This window comes from Notolepis coatsorum (assembly GCF_963971535.1).
Source record: "Notolepis coatsorum genome assembly, chromosome: 14".
NCBI lineage: Eukaryota > Metazoa > Chordata > Actinopteri > Aulopiformes > Paralepididae > Notolepis > Notolepis coatsorum.
Window position 1 is genome coordinate 29106006 of NC_140178.1, and position 26037 is coordinate 29132042.

The 26037-nt window shown below is 42.8% G+C and overlaps 2 protein-coding genes across 2 annotated transcripts; both read right to left on the reverse strand.

Moving 5' to 3' along the window:
* Positions 1 to 4501: 4501 nt before the first annotated feature.
* LOC311240287 (uncharacterized protein) lies at positions 4502 to 11677 on the reverse strand. The gene is made up of 5 exons (XM_084328846.1): positions 11554 to 11677; positions 10692 to 10778; positions 8938 to 9534; positions 8709 to 8825; positions 4502 to 5908 (listed from the first exon to the last, which is right to left on the reverse strand). Exons 2-5 carry the CDS (start codon positions 10760 to 10762, stop codon positions 4963 to 4965), a joined length of 1731 nt encoding a protein of 576 aa, XP_084184972.1. The 5' UTR covers positions 10763 to 10778; positions 11554 to 11677; the 3' UTR covers positions 4502 to 4962.
* Positions 11678 to 18105: 6428 nt separating this feature from the next.
* Positions 18106 to 24357, reverse strand: LOC311240787 (uncharacterized protein). Its single transcript, XM_084329374.1, has 5 exons — positions 24303 to 24357; positions 23769 to 23855; positions 22187 to 22783; positions 21958 to 22074; positions 18106 to 19495 (listed from the first exon to the last, which is right to left on the reverse strand). Exons 2-5 carry the CDS (start codon positions 23837 to 23839, stop codon positions 18487 to 18489), a joined length of 1794 nt encoding a protein of 597 aa, XP_084185500.1. The 5' UTR covers positions 23840 to 23855; positions 24303 to 24357; the 3' UTR covers positions 18106 to 18486.
* Positions 24358 to 26037: the final 1680 nt, after the last annotated feature.

Sequence of the window (26037 nt, forward strand, 5' to 3'; positions counted from 1 at the left end):
AGATCTCCCCATATCGACAAAGGAACCATCAACCGTTTCCATTTGTCCCTCACCGGATCTATTCCCATAGAGAAAAACCACCTCTGTATCCTCCTCATGAAGAGGAGGCCAAGAGGAACCACCGTGTGAGCAGATGCCATCATACCGAGCAGGCGCATCACTTGCAGCGCCGTGACCGTCCCTCCCAGACGGAAACCCCCGAGCGCGCGAAGGATAGACACCCGCCGCTGCTCCGAGAGGGTTACAATCATGGGCCTTGACCTCAACGTCAAGCCCAAGTACTCCACCTGTTGACTGGGAAGAGGCGTACTCTTCTTCCAGTTCACAGCAAAACCCAGCCTGGTGAGGAATTCCACCACCAGCCTGGTATGAGACCTGGCAACCTCCTCCGAACGACTGAGGAGTAGAATGTCGTCGAGATAGAACAGAACCTGTATTCCCCGACGACGTAGAGGCTCCAGCGCAGTCGCTACGCACGTGGTGAATGTGCGGGGAGCCAGAGAATAGCCGAACGGCAACCTCTGGTACTCGTACGGTACGCCCTGAAACAGGAACCGCAGGAACTTCCTGTGAGGAGGGAAAATCGGGATGGAAAATACGCATCCTTCAGGTCTATGGAGGTGAACCAGTCTCCCCTTCTGACAGCAAGCAGAAGGAGTTTGATGGTCAACATCCTGAACGGTCTCGCTACAATCAACCGATTGAACGCGGACAGATCCAGTATAGGTCTGACCCCCCCCCCGTTTTCTTGGGCACCAGAAAATAACGGGAGTAGACGCCTGACATCGCGTCCTCTCTCGGGACCACGACTACGGCCTGCTTCGGCAACAGAGATTGGATCTCGTTGGCCATGGCTGTCACTGCCTCTGACCCTGACAATAGGGTTGGCACCAAACCTGAACGGAGGTTGGGGTTGCGCGAACTGCAACACAAGCCCCTCCTTCAACGTTCTCTCTATCCACCCCCCCAAACGGCATTCTTGTCGCCATATGTGAAAATAATCCCACAGCGCACCCGCCGTCAACTGACGCTGGGGTGCAAGGAACAGTAGATAGTTGGCCCGGTCCCTCCCGCTGTGCGACGCACCCAAGGGGGGACCCCGACAGAAAGGGCCGGTTTGATACGGGAGAAGCTGTCATCAAACTGGTTGACACACACACCCCCCCTGAACACCCCTCTAGCGCATGCTGAGGAGTTGTTCTACAGCTAGACACGCAAGGCATGAGGACCCCATGGGCTCCTACACGCCGAAGCCCTGCAGTGATATTGCTATCACCCAAATCACGCTCACCTCTTCTTTGCAGACCACTGCCGCTCTCACGGGAGTGGGAGGCATCAGCGTGATACCCCGCCTGGCGAAGGCGAGGCCGGGGTAACCCTTGCTGTGCATTCAACAGAAGAGGCCTCGAGTCCCCCTGCTGACCACTGTAGCTAGTGGCAGCCGTAACACCAGGCTCCCCCATCACACAACGTGTGGTGCAGGAGCCACGCGACAGCACAACATTCTCACGGACAGACCCAGGCTCAGCCATCAACTGGGTGTCAGCCCCTGTCCCCATGAGAAGTGAAGAATGGGGCCGCATGCGCTTCAAAGAAGGTTTGCGGCCCGCAGCCAAAGGAAAACGATCAGAGCCCCGCTTCCGTGGGTAACAGAGAGAGGATTGAACGGGGAGCGGGCTGCTCGCGGCAGAATGACAACGGCTTGTTTTATCCAAGCCGCATACACCCAAAATGGCCGATCCCTCGGCCGCCAAGGCTGTCGGCCTTGTGGATCCCTGTTGACTCTCCGCCCAGGGCACCACTGGCGGGGGAAACATGGCCGCCTGTCGAGGGCCTCGCCACAGTCGTTGACGAGGCCGTGCTCCCACCTCTGGCTGCACAGCGTGAGGCGGTGTGGAACCCAGATCAACAACCGCCTGCGCCTCCACAGAATGACCAAAAAGACTTTCCTTGGAAAAAGGAGTCGTGACACTCCCAAGAGGAGAGTGCTCCAACCAAACATGCCTAACAACAAACGTTGATAGCATCCTAATCCTCCCCGCAGTTATAGCTTGCGACTGAGTCAAGATCTCTATAACACCACAAACATGCAACATGTTTACAATGTCGGCTGGACCCATAGCCCCACTACCCGACGCCAATGTGGATAGGAAACTAGCCAGCTGAGCCATAACACTGGCCGCCGCTACAAACCATCCTGCAGCAGTATACCACTCATCCGTCCATACTGCCACCCTCCGAGCCGATTCTCTCTCAAGCATCGGCCGGGTGGGACATTGTTCATCCCCACCGGGACACAGGATCAAAGCTACCTGGCTACGCAGCCACGGTACACTCGGCCTGCACCCTGTTGTTAGCCCTTTTACCCGTAAAAAAGGTAAATAAGACTCAGCGAAACCCCCCACATTAGCAACCGACTGACCTTCATCAATGAACCGGGCAAGAGGAGGGAAAAGCGGCAACGTCCCGCGGCGGGGAATATTAGAACAACGACCCATTTCAGCATCAACATTAGCATTAGCAGTAGCATTAGTAACATTAGTGTAAGCAGCATCATTGCTCCAGGATAGCCAGGAAATCGTCCACTGCAGTGGAACGTTCACCAAGCCACCCCGGCCCTGGCGCCGAAACACACTTCACAGCATTACTAACACCAACATTAATGCCTGATGACACAGGGCCTACCTGTGTACAAGCTGGCCCCATAGCCAAACCTTGTACGCTGCTCCTTGGTCTGCTGCCATCAGACGAGGAAACATCAACATAGGCCCGACGTGTCGCTGAAACATGCCCCGAAGATTCCAGGGGTAAGCAAACCTCCGGTAAGCTTTCAACATTACGCAATTTCTCTAATCTTTTCATAACAACTAGTTACATAAGGCGCACTGCGACCGTTATGATGGAAACGAAATAGAGGAAGAGTGTTTGGTGACCATGCCTAGTGTCTTATAGGCTATGCCTCCATAGGGGCGGGACCCGGTAGGTGTGGGCGTATTTGTTTTTCGTTAGTGGAGTACAGTAGGTACATGAGATGAGGTATATCTCGATAGGCTTAAGAGCGGGACGCGATGGCCAAGTACGATAATATAACTAGGGTTATAGGATAACCTTCGTTAGTAATCAACTGCTTCAATATCAGGAATGTCAATTTCAATAAATTAAATATTTTCTCAATTTGATGTCAAAACTAGCCAAATTGTTAGCCTAGTTTACCATAGTTTTTTGTAATTAATCAAAGAAGGTGAAATATGTAATCACTCAGTATGCACCCAAAAAGAAAATCCCTATTTTATCCGATTTTCTATATGCCATAAAGGACACCAACTCACTCCTGCTAACATTTCGTTGCAAATGAGCCAAAGTTCCACTGCAATTCTTCATACAGCACAGTGCCTTGCTATTTAGCTTTAAAAACTATTTGTTGGGCATAATTTCTAAAGTTACATTTTATAAATAATTTTGAATGTAATAAACCCCACATTGGATGTTTTGAATGTTAACTCTGTCTTAAAGTAAAATAAATAACCCATAGCCATCCATATATTTTTTTTAATGAAAGGTGGAATCACTGGTCACCAAACTGGCAGGCTAGGGTGGAAAACAATCAGCAACCTTTTCCGGGGTATTAAATATCATATTAAGATGAATTATAATATAATAAGAGGTCTGAAATAAATGTTATTTTGACCCATGTAGCCTATTCATCCAAACCACGGCATATACTTTCTCAATGTTTTCTTTTCAACACATTAGACATCCATAAATTAGGCTACCATTGAAATTCAATAGCGGTAAATTGAAATGAGTTCCAAAACCTATTTGTATAACTGCCCCTTTTCCACTGCATGGTACCTACTCGACTCTACTCTACTCGGCATTTTCGGTTTTCCATTACCAAAGTACCTGGTACCAGGTACTTTTTGGGTACTTTCTGGGTACTTTTTTATATATGGGTACTATTCTCGCAATGTTGGTCTTTTTTGGCACCACACCATGAAGTAGGGACAAATTAATAGAGTAAACGAGTGGTCTGACTATAATATTAGCTATGGCTAAGATTTTGCTGCAAATTCCATCAGCACCGGCTGTGCGAGTGTTCTTCAGCTTCATGATGATGTTATTATAGTTAATCAGTCAGTCGGTTTCATGAAAAAAGAGTTAAGATAGTTACCTGATAAATACGGTTTAAAAGAGACACCCCGGGATGGCTGATTTTATTCGCCAGGTCTTCACCAATGGATACAAAGTATTGCATTTATCAGAGATCATGCTGAGACATATTTGCAGGGTCAGGGAGCACTGGTGTTTTTTTGGTCCCTATTCAATACTTTATTTAGAACTGACCAAGTCCTTTTTGAATCACCCAGGGATGCTCTTACCTGAGGCCAAGAGATAAGATCAATTATTCTATTTCTATGACAGAATATATTGTGACGTAAATTAATATAATAATTATCACCATTATTCAGTGTGTTTAAATACAACTTTTATTTAGCTGAAGTTCATAACATAGCAGGCATTTATTAAATAAAGATGCATGAAAATAGAAAAATGGCAAGTTAAATAATAATAAAGCTGGTAATTGTATTAGAAAGATGTGGACTGAAATTGTTGTCTAATTACATAATGAGGATTACAAATATTAATTAAATCAAAGAGACAATACAAGGATTCCCAACAAACATAACTTCTGAAACAATTGGGCTAGATCCACAAAGAATGGATTGCACGGTGCTAATTGCACCCTTACTTACAATTCATTATGAATTGAAAATGGGGGTCCCTGATGTAAACAAGACGAAAGTCTTTCTCTGGTCTGCATCCCCTTAACAATTGTGTGTATTGAGCCGTACTGTATTGTACCCATTCTGCAATCTGTTAATAAAATGTTCATTCAATCAATCACCCCGCATTAGTGTTCACATATTTTAGCAAATAGTGTCAAATAATGTATTCTCTGTGCTACTGTGTAATGCAAAACCATTTATTTTCTCTCTGTTTCTTCTCCTCTGGTTTAGATGGCAGTGTCTTTTCATTCTGGAATTGTATCCTCACAGGATAAAATGGCATATCTAGGATACTTTGGCTCTTCTCTGGTGTCATCATGCCCTGATGCAGGGAGTCATGGATCTTCTGCCAGGAGTCCAGCTCTGAGCGCCACAGTGCAGCTCTGGCTCTGATGAATTGTGAGACTTCACTCTTGCTGCCTTTAGACAGACTGATGCTGTCTTTGCATATGACGAAGATGTCTAAGCCAAGGAAAAGGGCATTAACAGTCATCAGACCAGCCCTGGCTGACTTGGAGAGGGCAAGTGGCCCTTTGGCTGCTGCCTGGCCTATATCTGGGATCTCTGATGCCACCCTGGGAAGGTTACGGACTGCTTTACCTTCCTGGAGCGCTAGTTTACCAGCACTCGAAATCATCTTCCCTACTCCCAGGGCCACATCCACATTGTTCTCTCCCAATATGGTGAGGTTTTTATGGGATGCCTCCTCCAGACAGTCTTGGAAGCTCTGCACGTCCTCCATGAAGCTCTGGAGAACCTCATTGGCTTTATTTTGATGAGTCCTATTGACTCCAATCTCTGTGGCTACAGTGACTGCACTGTTGACTCCACTGGTAATCCCCAGACCCAGCCCAGTCATGGTCAGAGCCAGGGATACCCCAGCAGTTACAGGGATTAAGGCCAATCCGACGATGGACAGCACCCCTCCAACTGCCCCCACTGAGCTGCCTGCCACACTGGAGATCTTGGCTCCCATCTTCATCCTGTCTAGCTGGACGGCACTCTCCTCCAGTTCAGCTAGAGATTGCAGCATTCTGGGTTGCCGTTGGATGAAATTCTTGATGAAGCCAGAACCGAAGTCCTCCTGGAATAGGAACACCAGCCTGAAGTGTTGGTCCATCCTGACAAGGAGAAAAGGGAGAGTACTTACTGTCCTATTAATGTTGACATCTAGCTACCTACTTAATGTTGTAGGACGATGCTTGAATGTGAAACCTACAGTATGTCATTCTTGCTTTGATTGCAGGTAATACCTCAGACTTTTTTATTTTATTTGCTTAAAGGTCCTGTGTCTTATAAATGGCCTTTTCCAGTGTTTAGCATTGTTTCCTACCAATGGGGGTTTATATCAATGGGGTCTGTGTCTCTAATTCTCATTTTGACTCATTAGTCTAGTCTCGAGTTCACGAGATCCTCCCTCACTCAACTAAGCCATTCTGATTTTACTGTTTTGCTGACGTGAGTAAGGCACTGGTTGTAGTCACCGCCCACAATCAACAATTTGCTCAACAACAGAGCGAGTGATTTGATTTTGATTTTTTTTATTTGATTTTGAGTGGATTTTGAGTGGAATTACTTGCGAGGATGCCGACAGAGACAGCAGCGAATGAGCGAGCGAGAGAGAGAGAGAGGGAGAGAGAGATAGAGAGGGAGAGAGAGAGAGAGAGACACAAGCTTCTCTCTGGGAAACAAACGCATTTACACACACAGCACGCCGCGGGATGGGGCTTCTCCACTCGCATATCACTGTCAAAATATCTTTGACTCCCACGCGCGCGACCGTATTCCGATCCGTGCAATAATATTCACAGGGGTATATATTGTCATTTGAAATAATTTACCAATGCATTGATTGGGGGGGATACTAATTAATTTCGCTGCGGGGGGCATAATCCCACGGGACAATGCATTGGTAACTTGTTTCAAATGACAATATATACCCCTGTGAATATTATTGCATGGATCAGAATACGGGCACGCGCGTGGGAGCGTGCGCAAAGATATTTTGACAGTGATATGCGAGTGCTCCCGACTGTGAGGGAGAGAGAGATAGAGGGAGAGAAAGAGGGAGAGAGAGGGAAAGAGATAGAGAGGGAGAGAGAGAGGACACGCATTTACACACAACCTCCCGACCGCGCACGCGGGGCAGGAGCTTCTCACACACAAACACACATGCATGAGAGAGAAGCTCCTGCCCCGCGTGCGGTCGGGAGGTTGTGTGTAAATGCGTGTCCCTCTCTCTCTCTCTCTCTATCTTTCTCTCTCCCCCTCTCTCTCTCCCTCTCTCGTTCTCTGCTGTCTCTGTCGGCACCCGCGCAACCCGTTTGAGGAAGTGTCAGTATTTCCACTCGCTCTGTTGTTGAGCGAATGGTTGCGCTACAACCATAGAGGGGGCGTTAGTTATGCAGATCAGCTCCTTGCTACGTAGGATAGCGAGTCAAATCAGAATGGCTTAGTTCACTAGGGGAGGATATTGTCTCAACTGAATTGGAGCAATCCGCCAAAATGAGAATTAGAGACACAGACACCATTAATACAAACACCCATTGGAAAACAATGCTAAACATGGGAAAAGGCTATTTATAAGACATGGGACCTTTAACTCATTGGGTGCCACGCCCCTTCCGGGAAATTAGGCCTAGATGGCCACCGCTTTAATCAATGGGAGGACGGGGATATTTGCGAGTGCTTAAAATATATCTTAAATTATGGCTATGGGTCTAATACACATGTCGCTTATCAATGAGTTGCTTGCAGTCAACATGTACAAAACTGAGTTTTTTCATCTGTACATTTCCGTTTTATACCGTTTTGAATACGAGTATAGTTTTGGTGATTTCTAGTAATTCCAGAGAAAGACGCGATAATAGCCCTTTAGTGGAATACACAAAACACGATTTAGGAATCGTTTTCCAATAAACGCTAGATTATCGATAGTATATGTGTCCTTATGCACGATACAGAAGCGGGCTGAAAAATCAATTATCCGTGCCTTGGTCAGCGCCAAAGGCACGCACACACACGTTGTGATCGCTGTGAAAAAAACATCTGATTAACCCAAGATTGGTAACATAGAGTCCTTACCTCACATCTGATGTCCTGCAAAAAGATGAATCCAATTCCTGATCGCCATTCCAAATATTGATCGCGTTTATTGATCCAACGTTATATATCCAAAACACATAATCCACGCTGCTCAGAGTCAGTGTCCCCAGTCAATATGGTATACGATACTGCATGCCCGAGAAGGAAAACCTGGACCGGATTTTCTTTTTTTTTGATGCACAGTCCCAGTCAATCCAATCCAATGATGTGCAATACCATCCGGGAGACGATAGGCGGCGGTATTTGCCCTTTTGCGAGCTCAGACCCATTCCCAACGATAACATCAGGTTGGATGGATGAAAATTAATGGTTATCGCTAATAAAAGAAATAACGATTAAAACCCGACTATACTCGTGATTGGCGCTCAAGCGATGGCGAGTTAACCCGACTATACTCGTGATTGGTGCTCAATGAGTTAATATTTGCTAGCTATCTTGTGTTGACATATCACTGCCATATACTTTGAGAGTATTTGAAAATGTGCTATACCATATAAAAAAAATCAAATATAAACACAGACAGATCTAGGTATTTTTTAACAAGCAGTTGCCTAGGTTTGGAGTGGCACATTATGGCACATTGTGGATCAGCATCAAATATATTGAAGATTATTCAAAACATATCTATTGTTGAAATAACATTGCAAGGTTATACAATTTGATGGAAATTATTCTCATTCTTTCATTTTGTTTGTTTTAGTTTCCTGTTAAAAGTTAAGCCATAGTGATTCAAACTTGGATTAACTGTTTCTTTTTTTTTGTATCTCTCTTTCTCTGTTTTTAACCTACATCTACTGTAACAAGAGCAATGCTTACCTGACATTAATGAGCTGATTGATATGGTGGAGCATCTTTTGTGTGTCATCCTCAGTCAAATCTATATCAAAAACCATTGTTTTGATATTCATCTTCTCCCAATGGTCACAGACTGAACTGTGAATGAGAAGGCTACAATAAATGTCTACAGTAGATTGCGTATTATATAATACTGTGTGTACTGTACATTAAACAGAATATATTACCATTTGAACATGATAGGGTTTACCTTTTCTCCATTCTCTCACAGATCTTCTGGGTGAGGTGTATGTATTTGTCCAACTGAAACGCCAGCACCTCCACATTGTGAAGGCTGGGGATGAAGAATGCCCCTGCTTCTCTCTTAAACTGGATGATGAGTGGGCAGGCCAGCTTTGCAGCAGCGATGACAGCCTGGACACTTTCTAAACTCGCCCCCAGGGGGAGCTCTAACATATGGTTCTTGTCCATGAAAACATGCAGAGAGGTGACCGCCAGCTTCTCCACAGCATCCAGGAAGCAGCTTAGCTTCTCCAGGCCTCCCAAAGTATCCTTCAGCACATGGGCCAGCTCCTTATTCAGCTCCTCACGCCTGCTGTCTGCAGTCATCTGGGTCAACTTGCTCTTCATGTATTCTCCCAGAGCCTTGGATTTATTCTCAGACTTACTGACGTGGTCGAAGTTCAGGTCAATTCTGTTTGCCCTTTCCTTGATGTCCATCATCATGTCCATCTCTCTCTTCCTCTCCAGCATCCATTTTGAGAGCCGTTTACAGCATTTTTTAACCGCATCAATGTGGCTGAGAGTGTCCGAGATGTACTGGCTCAAAGCCTCCTGGAGTTCTTCTCTGTAACACAAAATGAACATTATGACATTTGTTCAAAAGACTGTAGAGGGGAATTACCACCCATTTAAAAAAAAATCTTCCTGTACCCCAGGACAGTTAGTTTTTTACGACTGCTTTGACGCATTTTGCACATCAGCATTTCAATGTGCAAAACTCTTAACACAGAATGCTATACTGCTCATTTTGGGTTCAAAATGCAATATAGCATGCAAAATAAAAATACCAGTGTCAAATCAGAGAATAGTATATGCAAAAGCTTATAACAGCACCAAAACATTAGATATTTCCAACAATTAAGTGAACAACTGAACCAAATTAGATTATACTGTATGTCCTGCAAAAGTGTATCATAGTGTCAGAGTCAGAACACAGAACAGTTTAATTATTGGTGCACTTTTCAAATACAATGGTCATTATCAAATAATGCGGTCAAACACAATATACTTGTTACCAAAATAGACTATGCAATGGTCATTTCCTCATAACCCCTGTGATAGACTGCAGTATAGTGCTTGTGTCTTTATGAAAGACAAACCAAATATATGATTACAGTATTTGAAGTTTAATCATTACAGTAAAGAAAAATACATAAAGTAATGCTCTGTATTGTACAGTAAAAACAGTTACGGTAAACAAACTATTATAAAGTACAGTAAAAAGGGGTTACTTGGTGCTTTTTCAATGTTCACCCAATTGTCGTGAGGCTGATTGACTGGATATTTTCGAAGACTCTGTTATCAGCTATTACAGTAACACAGAATGCTATACTGCACATTTTGGGTTCAAAATGTAATACAGCATGCAAAATTAAAGTAAAATACCAGTGTCAAATCAGAGAATAGATTATGCAAAAGTTTACATATCACAGCACCAGAACAGGATATGTGATATTATGAATTTAAAGAGTGCATTTAAATTCATAAACACGCACGCACACACAGGATAACGGTCTCTTACTGTGCCACACACACACACACACACACACACACACACACACACACACACACACACACACACACACACACACACACACACACACACACACACACACACACACACACACACACACACACACACACACACACACACACACACACACACACACACACACACACACACACACACACACACACACACAAAGGATAACGGTCTCTTACTGTGCCATAGAAACGTTGTCTAAGGTTCTGTCCTGACTGTTCATCCTGTCGCCAACTCCTTGTGATCTCATTTTATCAGATGCGTTCCTGGACAAAACAAAAGTAATTTAGAAATCTCTAAACTCTAGCAATAGTTCACATGTTATACATATTATTTAGGGCTTTGATTGATTGATTGATTGAAAACTTTATTAACAGATTGCAGAATGGGTACAATACAGTACAGCTCAATACACACAATTGTTAAGGGGATGCAGACCAGAGAAAGACTTTCGTCTTGTTTCCACCAGGGTCCCCCATTTTCAATTCATCAGGATTCTGGCAATCAGGCTGCCAGAAAAGGTGTGTATGTGCACTATACTATTCCTTTATTTCGTTTAATTTCAAACCTTTAAAAAATATTTTACAATGATGTCAAGTCACAGTCAAGTTAAAATTAATAAAACAAACACAGATGAACATAAAGAAAAATCTGTTCAAACAGTTACACATTGAAGCAGGGAGGTTTGTGATCATGGCTGTAAATCAATTATTGTCCATAGGTTAGTAGAGTAGGCCTACTGCTTTTCAGCGTGTGGAAGATCATTCCAATAATTTGGGGCACTAAAATAAAAGGCTGACTTACTGGACCAGTCCAGTATACTTTCAGTGATATTTATGTTTGTTTGTTTGTTGGTTTTTATTAACCCATTAGCTATAGCCTACCTATTGAACGTCCGCTAGTCTTCCTGTGGTCCTCAATGTGATGTCCATGTCCTGTTAAACCCTGACGAAGGCAGCTTATAGGTGTCAAAATAGTTTTTCTTTTTTGTATGTCTCAATAAGTGATTGCATCAATGATAGGTGTGTGGCCGCTACTCACCTCGTCAATAGAGGTTTCGTTTCACCTGCATTATCCACGAAACCACGATAAAACCGAACAAATGACCATAGACCACCGTAACACTTCCGGGATTCTGAAATCAGGGAGGAGATTGCGGGGGGGTCAAATGAATGAATGTGGACGAGAGCCGTGATGTTAGTGGTTGCCGATACGGCTGTGGGGGTGCTAGAGACATGATCGAATAGACGTTTATGCGCCTCGCTCTCCTGAACACGGCGTGACCCATAACTAATCGATCAGAACTAAATCGGCAGAGAAAAAGCCCATTTTAAAGCACCTATTCCGCATGGACATGCGCAGAGTGCCCATGGAGTCTGGACGACGCGAGATGACGCACAAATGAATGTGGACTGTTCCATCAGAGGGGGGAGCTTCGATGGTCATGTAAGTGGCTACAGACCGCTGCACTTAAATATAAACATTAGTCTACCTGTAGACTCAATGAGGTAATTGTAGATGTCGCCATAAGACTCGTCTGGCCATTTAGTGGGATCATTTTTTCATTATCCTGTTCGGCTGAAAGGACATTGGCCACCGAAGCTCCCCCCTCTGATAGAACAGTCCACATTCATTCGAGCGTCATCTCGCGTCGTCCAGATTCCATGGGCACTCTGCGCATGTCCATGCGGAATAGGTGCTTTAAAATGGGCTTTTTCTCTGCCGATTTAGTTCTGATCGATTAGTTATGGGTCACGCCGTGTTCAGGAGAGCGAGGCGCATAAACGTCTATTCGATCATGTCTCTAGCACCCCCACAGCCGTATCGGCAACCACTTCCATCACGGCTCTAGTCCACATCCATTCATTTGACCCCCGCAATCTCCTCCCTGATTTCAATGTAACGCGGAAGTGTAGTGGTCTATAGTATTTCCACCATTTTCATGGAAATGAACATGATGGAAATATCATGGTACTTTTAGTTATACCATAGCTAGCAAAACAATTTCTTATTTGTGAAAGAAATTTAAAAATACGTAGGACTTACCTGTATTACTTGATCAACACTTGAAGGTGTTCAGAAAGCTGTGCAGTCAGAGTGGCACGGATGGCTAATAATGCAGACTCCTCTGGAGTGTCGAGTTTCTTCTACTCGGCCTGGCTTGTTAGGTTTCGTTTACCTTTCTCCGTGGGGCCGTGTTTAAGCCATGCCCTTTTCCCTACACAACACAATAATGACACTTTGGAAAAACGGGTATCTCAGTGCGCACACCAAGAAGGCAAAAAGGAACGTAAATCTGGGTGAAGTTCAAGTTCAAGTTTTGTTTTATTTGTCACATGTAATGGTAAATGGTGCATTTTGATATAGCGCTTTTATCCAACAATTTTTGTTCCTCACATTCACTCATTCACTCACACATTCACACACCGATGGCGGAAGGCGGAAGCAACCATGCAAGGTGCCAACCTGCTCACCGGGGGGCGGGCGGCGTGGGACACTCCGCGGCCCGGGAGAAGTGGGAATTGATCACCAGACAGCTCTATCTCCTATACATTACAGTGAAATGCTTGGTTCTGTAGTATGCGCCCCCTGAGATTGTGATTTAATTTATACAGTAAAAAGTAAAAAGAATAAAGGCCAAACATACTGTTAGCCATGCCAGGAATCGAAACAATCAATCCAATCCAAAGCTAGATACAGTATGTAAAATGTGAAAGAATTGGACAATTCCAATAGTCTCAGATGTAACACAAATATGTCTCGTGAAAAAAACTAAAAATGTTAAAATTACAGTATTTAGAAAGGGTTGTTTAGGGGGGCTGTCCTGTCAACCTGTGACATTAACTCTTATGGTGTGTCACCCGTTTTGGGCAGCTCTATAAAACTCTTTATCAGCACCCTCTTAGTACCTAAGGTGCTTCCTTGTGTATTCCCTGTAATACCGTAGTACCCCTGTCATGCCATGTAGTAGCCTTAGTAGCGGAGAACGGGGATAGTTGTCACACTTTTTACTTTAGTGTGACTTGCTCATCATCAAAACATCTTTCAATAGTCATGAATGAATGAATGAATGAATGAAAGAATGAATGAATGAATGAATGAATGAATGAATGAATGAATGAATGAATGAATTAATGAATTAATGAATGAATGAAAACTTTATTTAACAGATTGCAGAATGGGTACAATACAGTACGGCTCAATACATACAATTGTTAAGGGGATGCAGACCTGAGAAAGACGTTTGTCTTGTTTCCATCAGGGTCCCCCATTTTCAATTCATATAGACATTTATGACATACACAACATACATGACATTTATGGCATAGGGACATATAGGTATTTAGTACTGATACATTTGTGACATAAACGGTATTCAAATATACAGTACTGTTACCCCTAGATCCTGACAGAGTATATACATATGATGGGGAGGGGACTGTACATTAGGAGGGGGTGGGTGGGTGGGAGAGAAATATACATACGGCGGGGAGGGAATATATACATGCGGTGGGGAGGAGACTGTCTATTAGGAGGTGGTGGGGGTTTTGGGCATTTACGGTGGCCAGTTTCGAATTGCAGCCTCCCGTAGGTGCTCTTTAAGAGCGGTTTTGAATGTGGGCAGGGATTCACATTCCTTTACAGCTTTGGGTAGGGCGTTCCACATTGTTGTGGCATAATTGCGAAACGTGTTTAGTCCCTTGTTTGATCAGAATCTGGGTTTAACATGATTTGTTGAGCTTCCTCTAGTGTAGTGGTTGTGGTATTCACTGACCTTTGGGAAGTATTTTGACATGTACATGGGCACCCCGGTCGTATAGTGTATCTTGTAGACCAGGCCCATTGCAAGTTGCTGTACTCTGTCGTCTACTCTAAGCCATCCTAGGTTGTCAAAGTGGGCAGGGGTGAGGTGGGTTCTGGGGTTCAGGTCAAGTAGTAGTCTGACCAGTTTGTTTTGTGATGTTTGTAATTTTGTTTTAAGCGCCTTTGAGGTGCTTTGGTACCATGAGGTGCATGCATAGTCATAGTACCCTTGAATGAGTGCTCCTGCCAGAGTCTTCAGGGTATTCTTGTTTACCAGGGAGGAGATCCGGTACAAGAATCTAGTTCGTTGGTTGACTTTTTTTATTACATTGGATGCCATTTTGTCACAGGAGAGATTTGCCTCTAGGATGGAACCCAGGTAGGTAATTTCGTCTTTCCTTGTGACAATATTGTCACCCACTGTAACTGAGAAGCCGTCGGTCTTGCTGAGTTTGTTATTTGAACCGAAGAGAATGGACTCTGTTTTGCCCATGTGTAATGATAGTTTGTTATCAGCGAGCCATATGCAGATTTTGCCTAGTTCCGAGCTGAGGGTTTTTTCAACCTGCAACTTGTTCTTGTCAGAGACCAGCAGTCTTTTGCATGTCATTTGCATAAATTAGGAAGAGTAGCGGTCCTAGTATGCTTCCTTGTGGAACACCACAGCTCACTGTGAGGGGGGGGGATAGAGTACCGTTTACCTATACCATCTGTTCTCTCCCCTCCAGGTAGGATTGCATCCAGCTCACTGATAAGCTATCAAAACCAATTGCTTTTAGCTTGTCCATTAGAATGGAGTGATTGACAGTGTCGAATGCCTTTTGTAGGTCCAGCATGACCATGCCGCAGTATTTGCCCGCGTCCACCTCTTGTTTGATGTGGTCGTTCAAATAGAGGAGGCATGTGTCAGTGGAGTGGGACGTTCTGAAGCCAGATTGGAATTCGTAGATTAGATTTTTTTCCGCCAGGTACTTTTCGACCTGTTCGTAGACTATTTTCTCCATGACTTTCGAGATGGAGGTAAGAATAGAAACAGGGCGGTAGTTGCCTGGGTCTAATTTGCTGCCCTTTTTGTGCAGAGGGGTCACTCTCGCAATGTTGAAGTCCTTGGGGACGTGCCCCTGTTTTATAGAGAGGTTTATTATGTGTGTGATGACTGGGGTGATGGCGGCTGCTGCGTCTCTGAGGAATTTGGAGGGGATGTTGTCATGGCCAGTGGCCTTGTTAGGTTGGAGGGCGCTCAATTTTTTGAGTACCTCATCGGTTGTTACCATTTCAAGTTTGAAGTCGTCTTTGTGGACCCCTAGGTTTTTGTAGTATGCTACTATGTGTTCTACCCCATAATGCCCTGAGTGGGAGGGTAGTTTGTTTACCAGTGTTGTGGCTATGTTTGTGAAGAAGATGTTTAAGTAATTGGCTACATCCAGCTTGTCTGTGATGAGCGTGTTTATGTTTATGTTTGAGAATCTGGTTTTAAGTTTTTTACTGCAGCCTAGTTGATTATTGAGTAATTTCCAAAGTTCGCGGGGTTTGTTTTTGTTTTCCTCAGTTTTGTCGTTGATGAAATTTCTTTTTGCGGTTCTGATCATGGTGTTTACGTCATTTCTTAGTCTGTTTCTTTGAATTTTTAGTTCAACCACGTGGGCTTGGAGTTCACTGTTTGAGCTTTTGGAAAGCTTTGTCTGACTTTTATGAAGTTCAGAGCATTTTTTGTCTCTGGTTTTCATAGCGGCCAGTATTTCAGTGTTCATCCATGGCTCAGCGCGATTTTTAACCCTGGTGGTTCTTATGGGTGCCATGTTGTTGAGTATTGCTGTGAATTTGGTTTTGAATCCAAGCCATGTTTCTTCAACCTGTGTACCACTGAGTTCATCTGACCAGTCCAAGCTCAATGGTCAATGGTGGTTTGTGTCGAATCACATACCCTTGTGGGTTGGGTGATTAGCTGGCTGAAACCGTGCAGATCAGAAAATCTACTGAAGGCCTTGAAGACGGGTGCTGCTTTACGCAGCATATCCGTGTTCCAGTCCCCAATAAGAATTTTTTCTACCCCCTCCACCCCAGCTAAACACCCATCAAGTGTGTCATAAAAGCCACTCTGTTCTGGTGGTCTATAGATTGTGCCTACTAGTACTGGTTTCGCCCTGTCTAATAAGATTTCAATCCAAACAGTTTCAATTTCATCATGGTTAAGGTCAGTACGGTTGATGTATTTGGTATCCTTGTGTATATACACACAGACGCCACCTCCATACTGATTTCTATCCCTCCTGACTATTGAGTAGTTTTCAATTTCAATCTCTGGATCCTGTACAGATGAGTCTAATTTTGTTTCTGTGAAACACAATATGTTAGCCTTACCGTTTAAAAACAACTGTTTGATTTCAGCCAGTTTAGGTCTCAGGCTATTTGTATTAAGATGGAATATGTGAAGTCATTCCTACATTAAATTGAAGCATAAGATGTTGGCTTGAAATGTGTATCCCTCTCATTTTCCAACGTATTGTAACAAAGAGTTAATCACCTATCAAAGACACTCTGACACATTGTGACAACCAACCCCATCATGGGGATGGTTGTCACACACTATGGGGTTGGTTGTCACCATGTGTTTTAATGGGAAAAATCTTAAAAAGAAGACAAGAAGGCAGAACTAAATTTTAAAGTTTAATTGCATTGACAAGTTGACAAATACATAACTTAATGCATCTTAACATGAACATAAACAGGAAACACATCTTTAGGCCATCCTATATAACAAAATAAGAACACAATAAATCGGCCTAACAATAATAGCCTACACAACATGTGACAACCAACCCCAAAGAAAATGTGACGACCAACCCCAACTGGAATGTCTTGATAGCATCAAGGCTAACAACCATCTAACAACTAGTTAGCTAGCTAACAACAATCTAAATTATAGCTATCCCTTCACACTTTTTAAGGGTAATTCATTATAAACCAATTGTGTAAAAGCCTAGAAGAAAAATACTGAGGAGCGGAATATTTACAAATGGACATGAAAAACACAAAAAGTCCTCTCACCTTAAGTTCAGCTGTTTCACTCCAAAGATGACAATGTATGTAGGTGAACTCTGACCCCAATTCTGGACATTTAAATACCAAAATATGGGATACAGGACCCTCTGGTGGTGAAATATAATGAATGTGACAACCTACCCGTGTGACAACGTCCCCCATTCTCACCTACTATGCAGTACCCTGTAATATCATGCAGTACCCATTAGTACCATGTAATATCCTGTCATACCATACTGTATACCCTTTAGTAACAGTTCGGCATTTAGTAGTAGTTATTCGGCATAGTAGTTCGATCTTACAGAGCCCATTGTCTTAAACTCTTCCCAGGCCATGGCAGATGGCCCTTGGGTTCCTGTCGTAGATAGAATCATTTGACCACTCACTTCATATGTAAATCGACCTGTGTGCCCACAATGGCAATCGGTCTATGTAAACACACACACAATCTATGAATTATTGTTTTGAGGGCCAAGTATTTCTACACATTAGTTAATCATGAGATCTATGTTTGGGAATTTACCACACTCTTACCTGAGGCCAAGAGATAAGATCAATTATTCTATTTCTATGACAGAATATATTGTGACGTAAATTAATATAATAATTATCACCATAATTCAGTGTGTTTAAATACAACTTTTATTTAGCTGAAGTTCATAACATAGCAGGCATTTATTAAATAAAGATGCATGAAAATAGAAAAATGGCAAGTTAAATAATCTTGTAAAAAAGGAAAAGCTGGTAATTGTATTAGAAAGATGTGGACTGAAATTGTTGTCTAATTACATAATGAGGATTACAAATATTAATTAAATCAAAGAGACAATACAAGGATTCCCAACAAACATAACTTCTGAAACAATTGGGCTAGATCCACAAAGAATGGATTGCACGGTGCTAATTGCACCCTTACTTACAATTCATTATGAATTGAAAATGGGGGTCCCTGATGTAAACAAGACGAAAGTCTTTCTCTGGTCTGCATCCCCTTAACAATTGTGTGTATTGAGCCGTACTGTATTGTACCCATTCTGCAATCTGTTAATAAAATGTTCATTCAATCAATCACCCCGCATTAGTGTTCACATATTTTAGCAAATAGTGTCAAATAATGTATTCTCTGTGCTACTGTGTAATGCAAAACCATTTATTTTCTCTCTGTTTCTTCTCCTCTGGTTTAGATGGCAGTGTCTTTTCATAAAATGGCATATCTAGGATACTTTGGCTCTTCTCTGGTGTCATCATGCCCTGATGCAGGGAGTCATGGATCTTCTGCCAGGAGTCCAGCTCTGAGCGCCACAGTGCAGCTCTGGCTCTGATGAATTGTGAGACTTCACTCTTGCTGCCTTTAGACAGACTGATGCTGTCTTTGCATATGACGAAGATGTCTAAGCCAAGGAAAAGGGCATTAACAGTCATCAGACCAGCCCTGGCTGACTGGGAGAGGGCAAGTGGCCCTTTGGCTGCTGCCTGGCCTATATCTGGGATCTCTGATGCCACCCTGGGAAGGTTACGGACTGCTTTACCTTCCTGGAGCGCTAGTTTACCAGCACTCGAAATCAACTCTTCACTTTTCAACATCTTCACAGCAGAGGCACCATCAACAATGGAATCAATGCCTTTTCCAATAGTACACACTTTAGTAATCACCTTCCCTACTCCCAGGGTCACATCCACATTGTTCTTTCCCAATATGTTGAGGTTTTTATGGGATGCCTCCTCCAGACAGTCTTGGACACACTGCACGTCCTCCATGAATCTCTGGAGGACCTCATTGGCTTTATTTTGATGAGTCCTATTGACTCCAATCTCTGTGGCTACAGTGACTGCACTGTTGACTCCACTGGTAATCCCCAGACCCAGCCCAGTCATGGTCAGAGCCAGGGATACCCCAGCAGTTACAGGGATTAAGGCCAATCCGACTATGGACAGCACCCCTCCAACTGCCCCCACTGAGCTGCCTGCCACACTGGAGATCTTGGCTCCCATCTTCATCCTGTCTAGCTGGACGGCGCTCTCCTCCAGTTCAGCTAGAGATTGCAGCATTCTGGGTTGCCGTTGGATGAAATTCTTGATGAAGCCAGAACCGAAGTCCTCCTGGAATAGGAACACCAGCCTGAAGTGTTGGTCCATCCTGACAAGGAGAAAAGGGAGAGTACTTACTGTCCTATTAATGTTGACATCTAGCTACCTACTTAATGTTGTAGGACAATGCTTGAATGTGAAACCTACAGTATGTCATTCTTGCTTTGATTGCAGGTAATACCTCAGACTTTTTTATTTTATTTGCTTAAAGGTCCTGTGTCTTATAAATGGCCTTTTCCAGTGTTTAGCATTGTTTCCTACCAATGGGGGTTTATATCAATGGGGTCTGTGTCTCTAATTCTCATTTTGACTCATCAGTCTAGTCTCGAGTTCACGAGATCCTCCCTCACTCAACTAAGCCATTCTGATTTTACTGTTTTGCTGACGTGAGTAAGGCACTGGTTGTAGTCACCGCCCACAATCAACAATTTGCTCAACAACAGAGCGAGTGGAATTACTTGCGAGGATGCCGACAGAGACAGCAGCGAATGAGCGAGCGAGAGAGAGAGAGAGGGAGAGAGGGAGAGAGAGATAGAGAGGGAGAGAGAGAGAGAGGGACACGAGCTTCTCTCTGGGAAACACACGCATTTACACACACACACCATGGGGTGGGGCTTCTCCACTCGCATATCACTGTCAAAATATCTTTGACTCCCACGCGCGCGACCGTATTCCGATCCGTGCAATAATATTCACAGGGGTATATATTGTCATTTGAAATAATTTACCAATGCATTGATTGGGGGGGATACTAATTAATTTCGCTGCGGGGGGCATAATCCCACGGGACAATGCATTGGTAACTTGTTTCAAATGACAATATATACCCCTGTGAATATTATTGCACGGATCAGAATACGGGCACGCGCGTGGGAGCGTGCGCAAAGATATTTTGACAGTGATATGCGAGTGCTCCCGACTGTGAGGGAGAGAGAGATAGAGGGAGAGAAAGGGGGAGAGAGAGGGAAAGAGATAGAGAGGGAGAGAGAGAGGACACGCATTTACACACAACCTCCCGACCGCGCACGCGGGGCAGGAGCTTCTCACACACAAACACACACATGCATGAGAGAGAAGCTCCTGCCCCGCGTGCGGTCGGGAGGTTGTGTAAATGCTCTGTGTTTCTGAGAAGCTCCTGCCCCGCGCATGGTCGGGAGATTGTGTGTAAATGCGTGTCCCTCTCTCTCTCTCTCTCTCTCTCCCTCTCTATCTTTCTCTCTCCCCCTCTCTCTCTCTCTCTCCCTCTCTCGTTCTCTGCTGTCTCTGTCGGCACCCGCTCAACCCGTTTGAGGAAGTGTCAGTATTTCCACTCGCTCTGTTGTTGAGCGAATGAGTTGCTTGCAGTCAACATGTACAAAACTGAGTTTTTTCATCTGTACATTTCCGTTTTATACCGTTTTGAATACGAGTATAGTTTTGGTGATTTCTAGTAATTCCAGAGAAAAACGCGATAATAGCCCTTTAGTGGAATACACAAAACACGATTTATGAATCGTTTTCAAATAAACGCTAGATTATCGATAGTATATGTGTCCTTATGCACGATACAGAAGCGGGCTGAAAAATCGCTTATCCGTGCCTTGGTCAGCACCAAAGTCACGCACACACGCGTTGTGATCGCTGTGAAAAAAACATCTGATTAACCCAAGATTGGTAACATAGAGTCCTTACCTCACATCTGATGTCCTGCAAAAAGATTCATCCAATTCCTGATCGCCATTCCAAATATTGATCGCGTTTATTGATCCAACGTTATATATCCAAAACACATAATCCACGCTGCTCAGAGTGTCCCCAGTCAATATGGTATACGATACTGCATGCCCGAGAAGGAAAACCTGGACCGGATTTTTTTTTTTTATGCACAGTCCCAGTCAATCCAATCCAATGATGTGCAATACCATCCGGGAGACGATAGGCGGCGGTATTTGCCCTTTTGCGAGCTCAGACCCATTCCCAACGATAACATCAGGTTGGATGGATGAAAATGAATGGATATCGCTAATAAAAGAAATAACGATTAAAACCCGACTATACTCGTGATTGGCGCTCAAGTGATGGCGAGTTAACCCGACTATACTCGTGATTGGTGCTCAATGAGTTAATATTTGCTAGCTATCTTGTGTTGACATATCACTGCCATATACTTTGAGAGTATTTGAAAATGTGCTATACCATATAAAAAAATCAAATATAAACACAAACAGACAGATCTAGGTATTTTTTAACAAGCAGTTGCCTAGGTTTGGAGTGGCACATTATGGCACATTGTGGATCAGCATCAAATATATTGAAGATTATTCAAAACATATTTATTGTTGAAATAACATTGCAAGGTTATACAATTTGATGGAAATGATTCTCATTCTTTCATTTTGTTTGTTTTAGTTTCCTGTTAAAAGTTAAGCCATAGTGATTCAAACTTGGATTAGCTGTTTTTTTTTTTTTTGTATCTCTCTTTCTCTGTTTTTAACCTACATCTACACCTACTGTAACAAGAGCAATGCTTACCTGACATTAATGAGCTGATTGATATGGTGGAGCATCTTTTGTGTGTCATCCTCAGTCAAATCTATATCAAAAACCATTGTTTTGATATTCATCTTCTCCCAATGGTCACAGACTGAACTGTGAATGAGAAGGCTACAATAAATGTCTACAGTAGATTGCGTATTATATAATAATGTGTGTACTGTACATTAAACAGAATATATTACCATTTGAACATGATAGGGTTTACCTTTTCTCCATTCTCTCACAGATCTTCTGGGTGAGGTGTATGTATTTGTCCAACTGAAACGCCAGCACCTCCACATTGTGAAGGCTGGGGATGAAGAATGCCCCTGCTTCTCTCTTAAACTGGATGATGAGTGGGCAGGCCAGCTTTGCAGCAGCGATGACAGCCTGGACACTTTCTAAACTCGCCCCCAGGGGGAGCTCTAACATATGGTTCTTGTCCATGAAAACATGCAGAGAGGTGACCGCCAGCTTCTCCACAGCATCCAGGAAGCAGCTTAGCTTCTCCAGGCCTCCCAAAGTATCCTTCAGCACATCGGCCAGCTCCTTCTTCAGCTTCTCACGCCTGCTGTCTGCAGTCATCTGGGTGAAAAAGCTCATCATGTATTCTCCCAGAGCCTTGGCTTTATCTTCAGAGTTACTGACGTGGTCAAAGTTCAGGTCAATTCTGTCTGCCCTTTCCTTGATGTCCATCATCATGTCCATCTCTCTCTTCCTCTCCAGCATCCATTTTGAGAGCCGTTTACAGCATTCTTTAACCGCATCAATGTGGCTGAGAGTGTCCGAGATGTACTGGCTCAAAGCCTCCTGGAGTTCTTCTCTGTAACACAAAATGAACATTATGACATTTGTTCAAAAGACTGTAGAGGGGAATTACCACCCATTTAAAAAAAATCTACCTGTACCCCAGGACAGTTAGTTTTTTACGACTGCTTTGACGCATTTTGCACATCAGAGTTTCAATGTGCAAAACTCTTAACACAGAATGCTATACTGCTCATTTTGGGTTCAAAATGCAATATAGCATGCAAAATAAAAATACCAGTGTCAAATCAGAGAATAGTATATGCAAAAGCTTATAACAGCACCAAAACATTAGATATTTCCAACAATTAAGTGAACAACTGAACCAAATTAGATTATACTGTATGTCCTGCAAAAGTGTATCATAGTGTCAGAACAGTGGATATGTTCATCTTTAAAGTTTAATTATTGGTGCACTTTTCAAATACAATGGTCATTATCAAATAATGCGGTCAAACACAATATACTTGTTACCAAAATAGACTCATTTCCTCATAACCCCTGTGATAGACTGCAGTATAGTGCTTGTGTCTTTATGAAAGACAAACAAAATATATGATTACAGTATTTGAAGTTTAATCATTACAGTAAAGAAAAATACATAAAGTAATGCTCTGTATTGTACAGTAAAAACAAAAACAGTTACGGTAAACAAACTATTATAAAGTACAGTAAAAAGGGGTTACTTGGTGCTTTTTCAATGTTCACCCAATTGTCGTGAGGCTGATTGACTGGATATTTTCGAAGACTCCGTTATCAGCTATTACAGTAACACAGAATGCTATACTGCACATTTTGGGTTCAAAATGTAATACAGCATGCAAAATTAAAGTAAAATACCAGTGTCAAATCAGAGAATAGATTATGCAAAAGTTTACAGTATCACAGCACCAGAACAGGATATGTGATATTATGAATTTAAAGAGTGCATTTAAATTCATAAACACGCATGCACACACACACACACACACACACACACAATAAGGATAACGGTCTCTTACTGTGCCATAGAAACGTTGTCTAAGGTTCTGTCCTGACTGTTCATCCTGTCGCCAACTCCTTGTGATCTCATTTTATCAGATGCGTTCCTGGACAAAAAAAAAGGTAATTTAGAAATCTCTAAACTCTAGCAATAGTTCACATGTTATACATATTATTTAGGGCTGCCAGAAAAGGTGTGTATGTTGCACTATACTATTCCTTTATTTCGTTTAATTTCAAACCTTTAAAAAATATTTTACAATGATGTCAAGTCACAGTCAAGTTAAAATTAATAAAACAAACACAGATGAACATAAAGAAAAATCTGTTCAAACAGTTACACATTGAAGCAGGGAGGTTTGTGATCATGGTTGTAAATAAATTATTGTCCATTGGTTAGTAGAGTAGCTACTGCTTTGCAGCGTGTGTGGAAGATCATTCCAATAATTTGGGGCACTAAAATAAAAGGCTGACTTACTGGACCAGTCCAGTATACTTTCAGTGATATTTATGTTTGTTTGTTGGTTTTTATTAACCCATTAGCTATAGCCTACCAATTGAACGTCCGCTAGTCTTCCTGGGGTCCTCAATGTGATGTCCATGTCCTGTTAAACCCTGACGAAGGCAGCTTATAGGTGTCAAAATAGTTTTTCTTTTTTGTATAAATTGATTGTATCAATTGATTGCATCAATGATAGGTGTGTGGCCGCTACTCACCTCGTCAATAGAGGTTTCGTTTCACCTGCATTATCCACGAAACCACGATAAAAAAAACCCGGCCCCCCCCCCCCAACCACCTCCAATGTAAATTACCCAGTATGGTTGTCAATATCCCAATGTACCCAACCCCCCCCACCCAACCTCCTCCAATGTACAGTTTCTACGTCAAATGTATATACTTCCTTTTCTTGACTCCTTCTGTATCACAAACAGTACTGTATTTGCAAATCTGGTATGTCATAAATGTATAGATGTAGCAGTACTGACTATCTGTATGTCATGTATGTCATATATGTCTATATGAATTGAAAATGGGGGACCCTGATGGAAACAAGACAAACGTCTTTCTCAGGTCTGCATCCCCTTAACAATTGTATGTATTGAGCCGTACTGTATTGTACCCATTCTGCAATCTGTTAAATAAAGTTTTCATTCATTCATTCATTCAATGACCATAGTATTTCCACCATTTTCATGGAAATGAACATGATGGAAATATCATGGTACTTTTAGTTATACCATAGCTAGCAAAACAATTTCTTATTTGTGAAAGAAATTTTAAAATACGTAGGACTTACCTGTATAACTTGATCAACACTTGAAGGTGTTCAGAAAGCTGTGCAGTCAGAGTGGCACGGATGGCTAATAATGCAGACTCCTCCGGAGTGTCGAGTTTCTTCTACTCGGCCTGGCTTGTTAGGTTTCGTTTACCTTTCTCCGTGGGGCCGTGTTTAATTAAGCCATGGAGATGCTTCCAGCTGCAGCTCCGGAGACCAGCGCTTACAAGCCCCCGCACATACAAGCCCGCACATAGCAACCCCTCGCTTCCATTGGCTGATTTTGGTCACGTGATTTTGGCACGTTGCACTGCGGGATTGATTGATTGATTGATTGAAAACTTTATGGTGACGTGATTTTGTGTCACGTTGCACGTTGCACTGCGGGATTGATTGATTGATTGATTGAAAACTTTATTAACAGATTGCCGTATGATTTGGGTCACGTTGCACTGCGGGATTGATTGATTGATTCATTGATTGATTGATTGATTGATTGATTGATTGAAAACTTTATTAACAGATTGATTGATTGATTGAAAACTTTATTAACAGATTGTAGAATGGGTACACGTGACCTGACCGATTGATTGATTGATTGATTGATTGATTGATTGATTGATTGAAAACTTTATTAACAGATTGCAGAATGGGTACAGTGACCGATTGATTGATTGATTGATTGATTTATTGATTGATTGATTTATTGATTGATTGATTGAAAACTTTATTAACAGATTGCAGAATGGGTACAGTGACCGATTGATTGATTGATTGATTGATTGATTGATTGATTGATTGATTGATTGAAAACTTTATTAACAGATTGCAGAATGCAGTACAGCTCAATACACACAATTGTTAAGGGGATGCAGACCATGCAGTACTGTTACATTTGTGACATACAGTAAATATATACAAGGGGGAGGGAACTGTACATTTATGATGAATTGAAAATGGGGGACCCTGATGTAAACAAGACGGAAGTCTTTCTCTGGTCTGCATCCCCTTA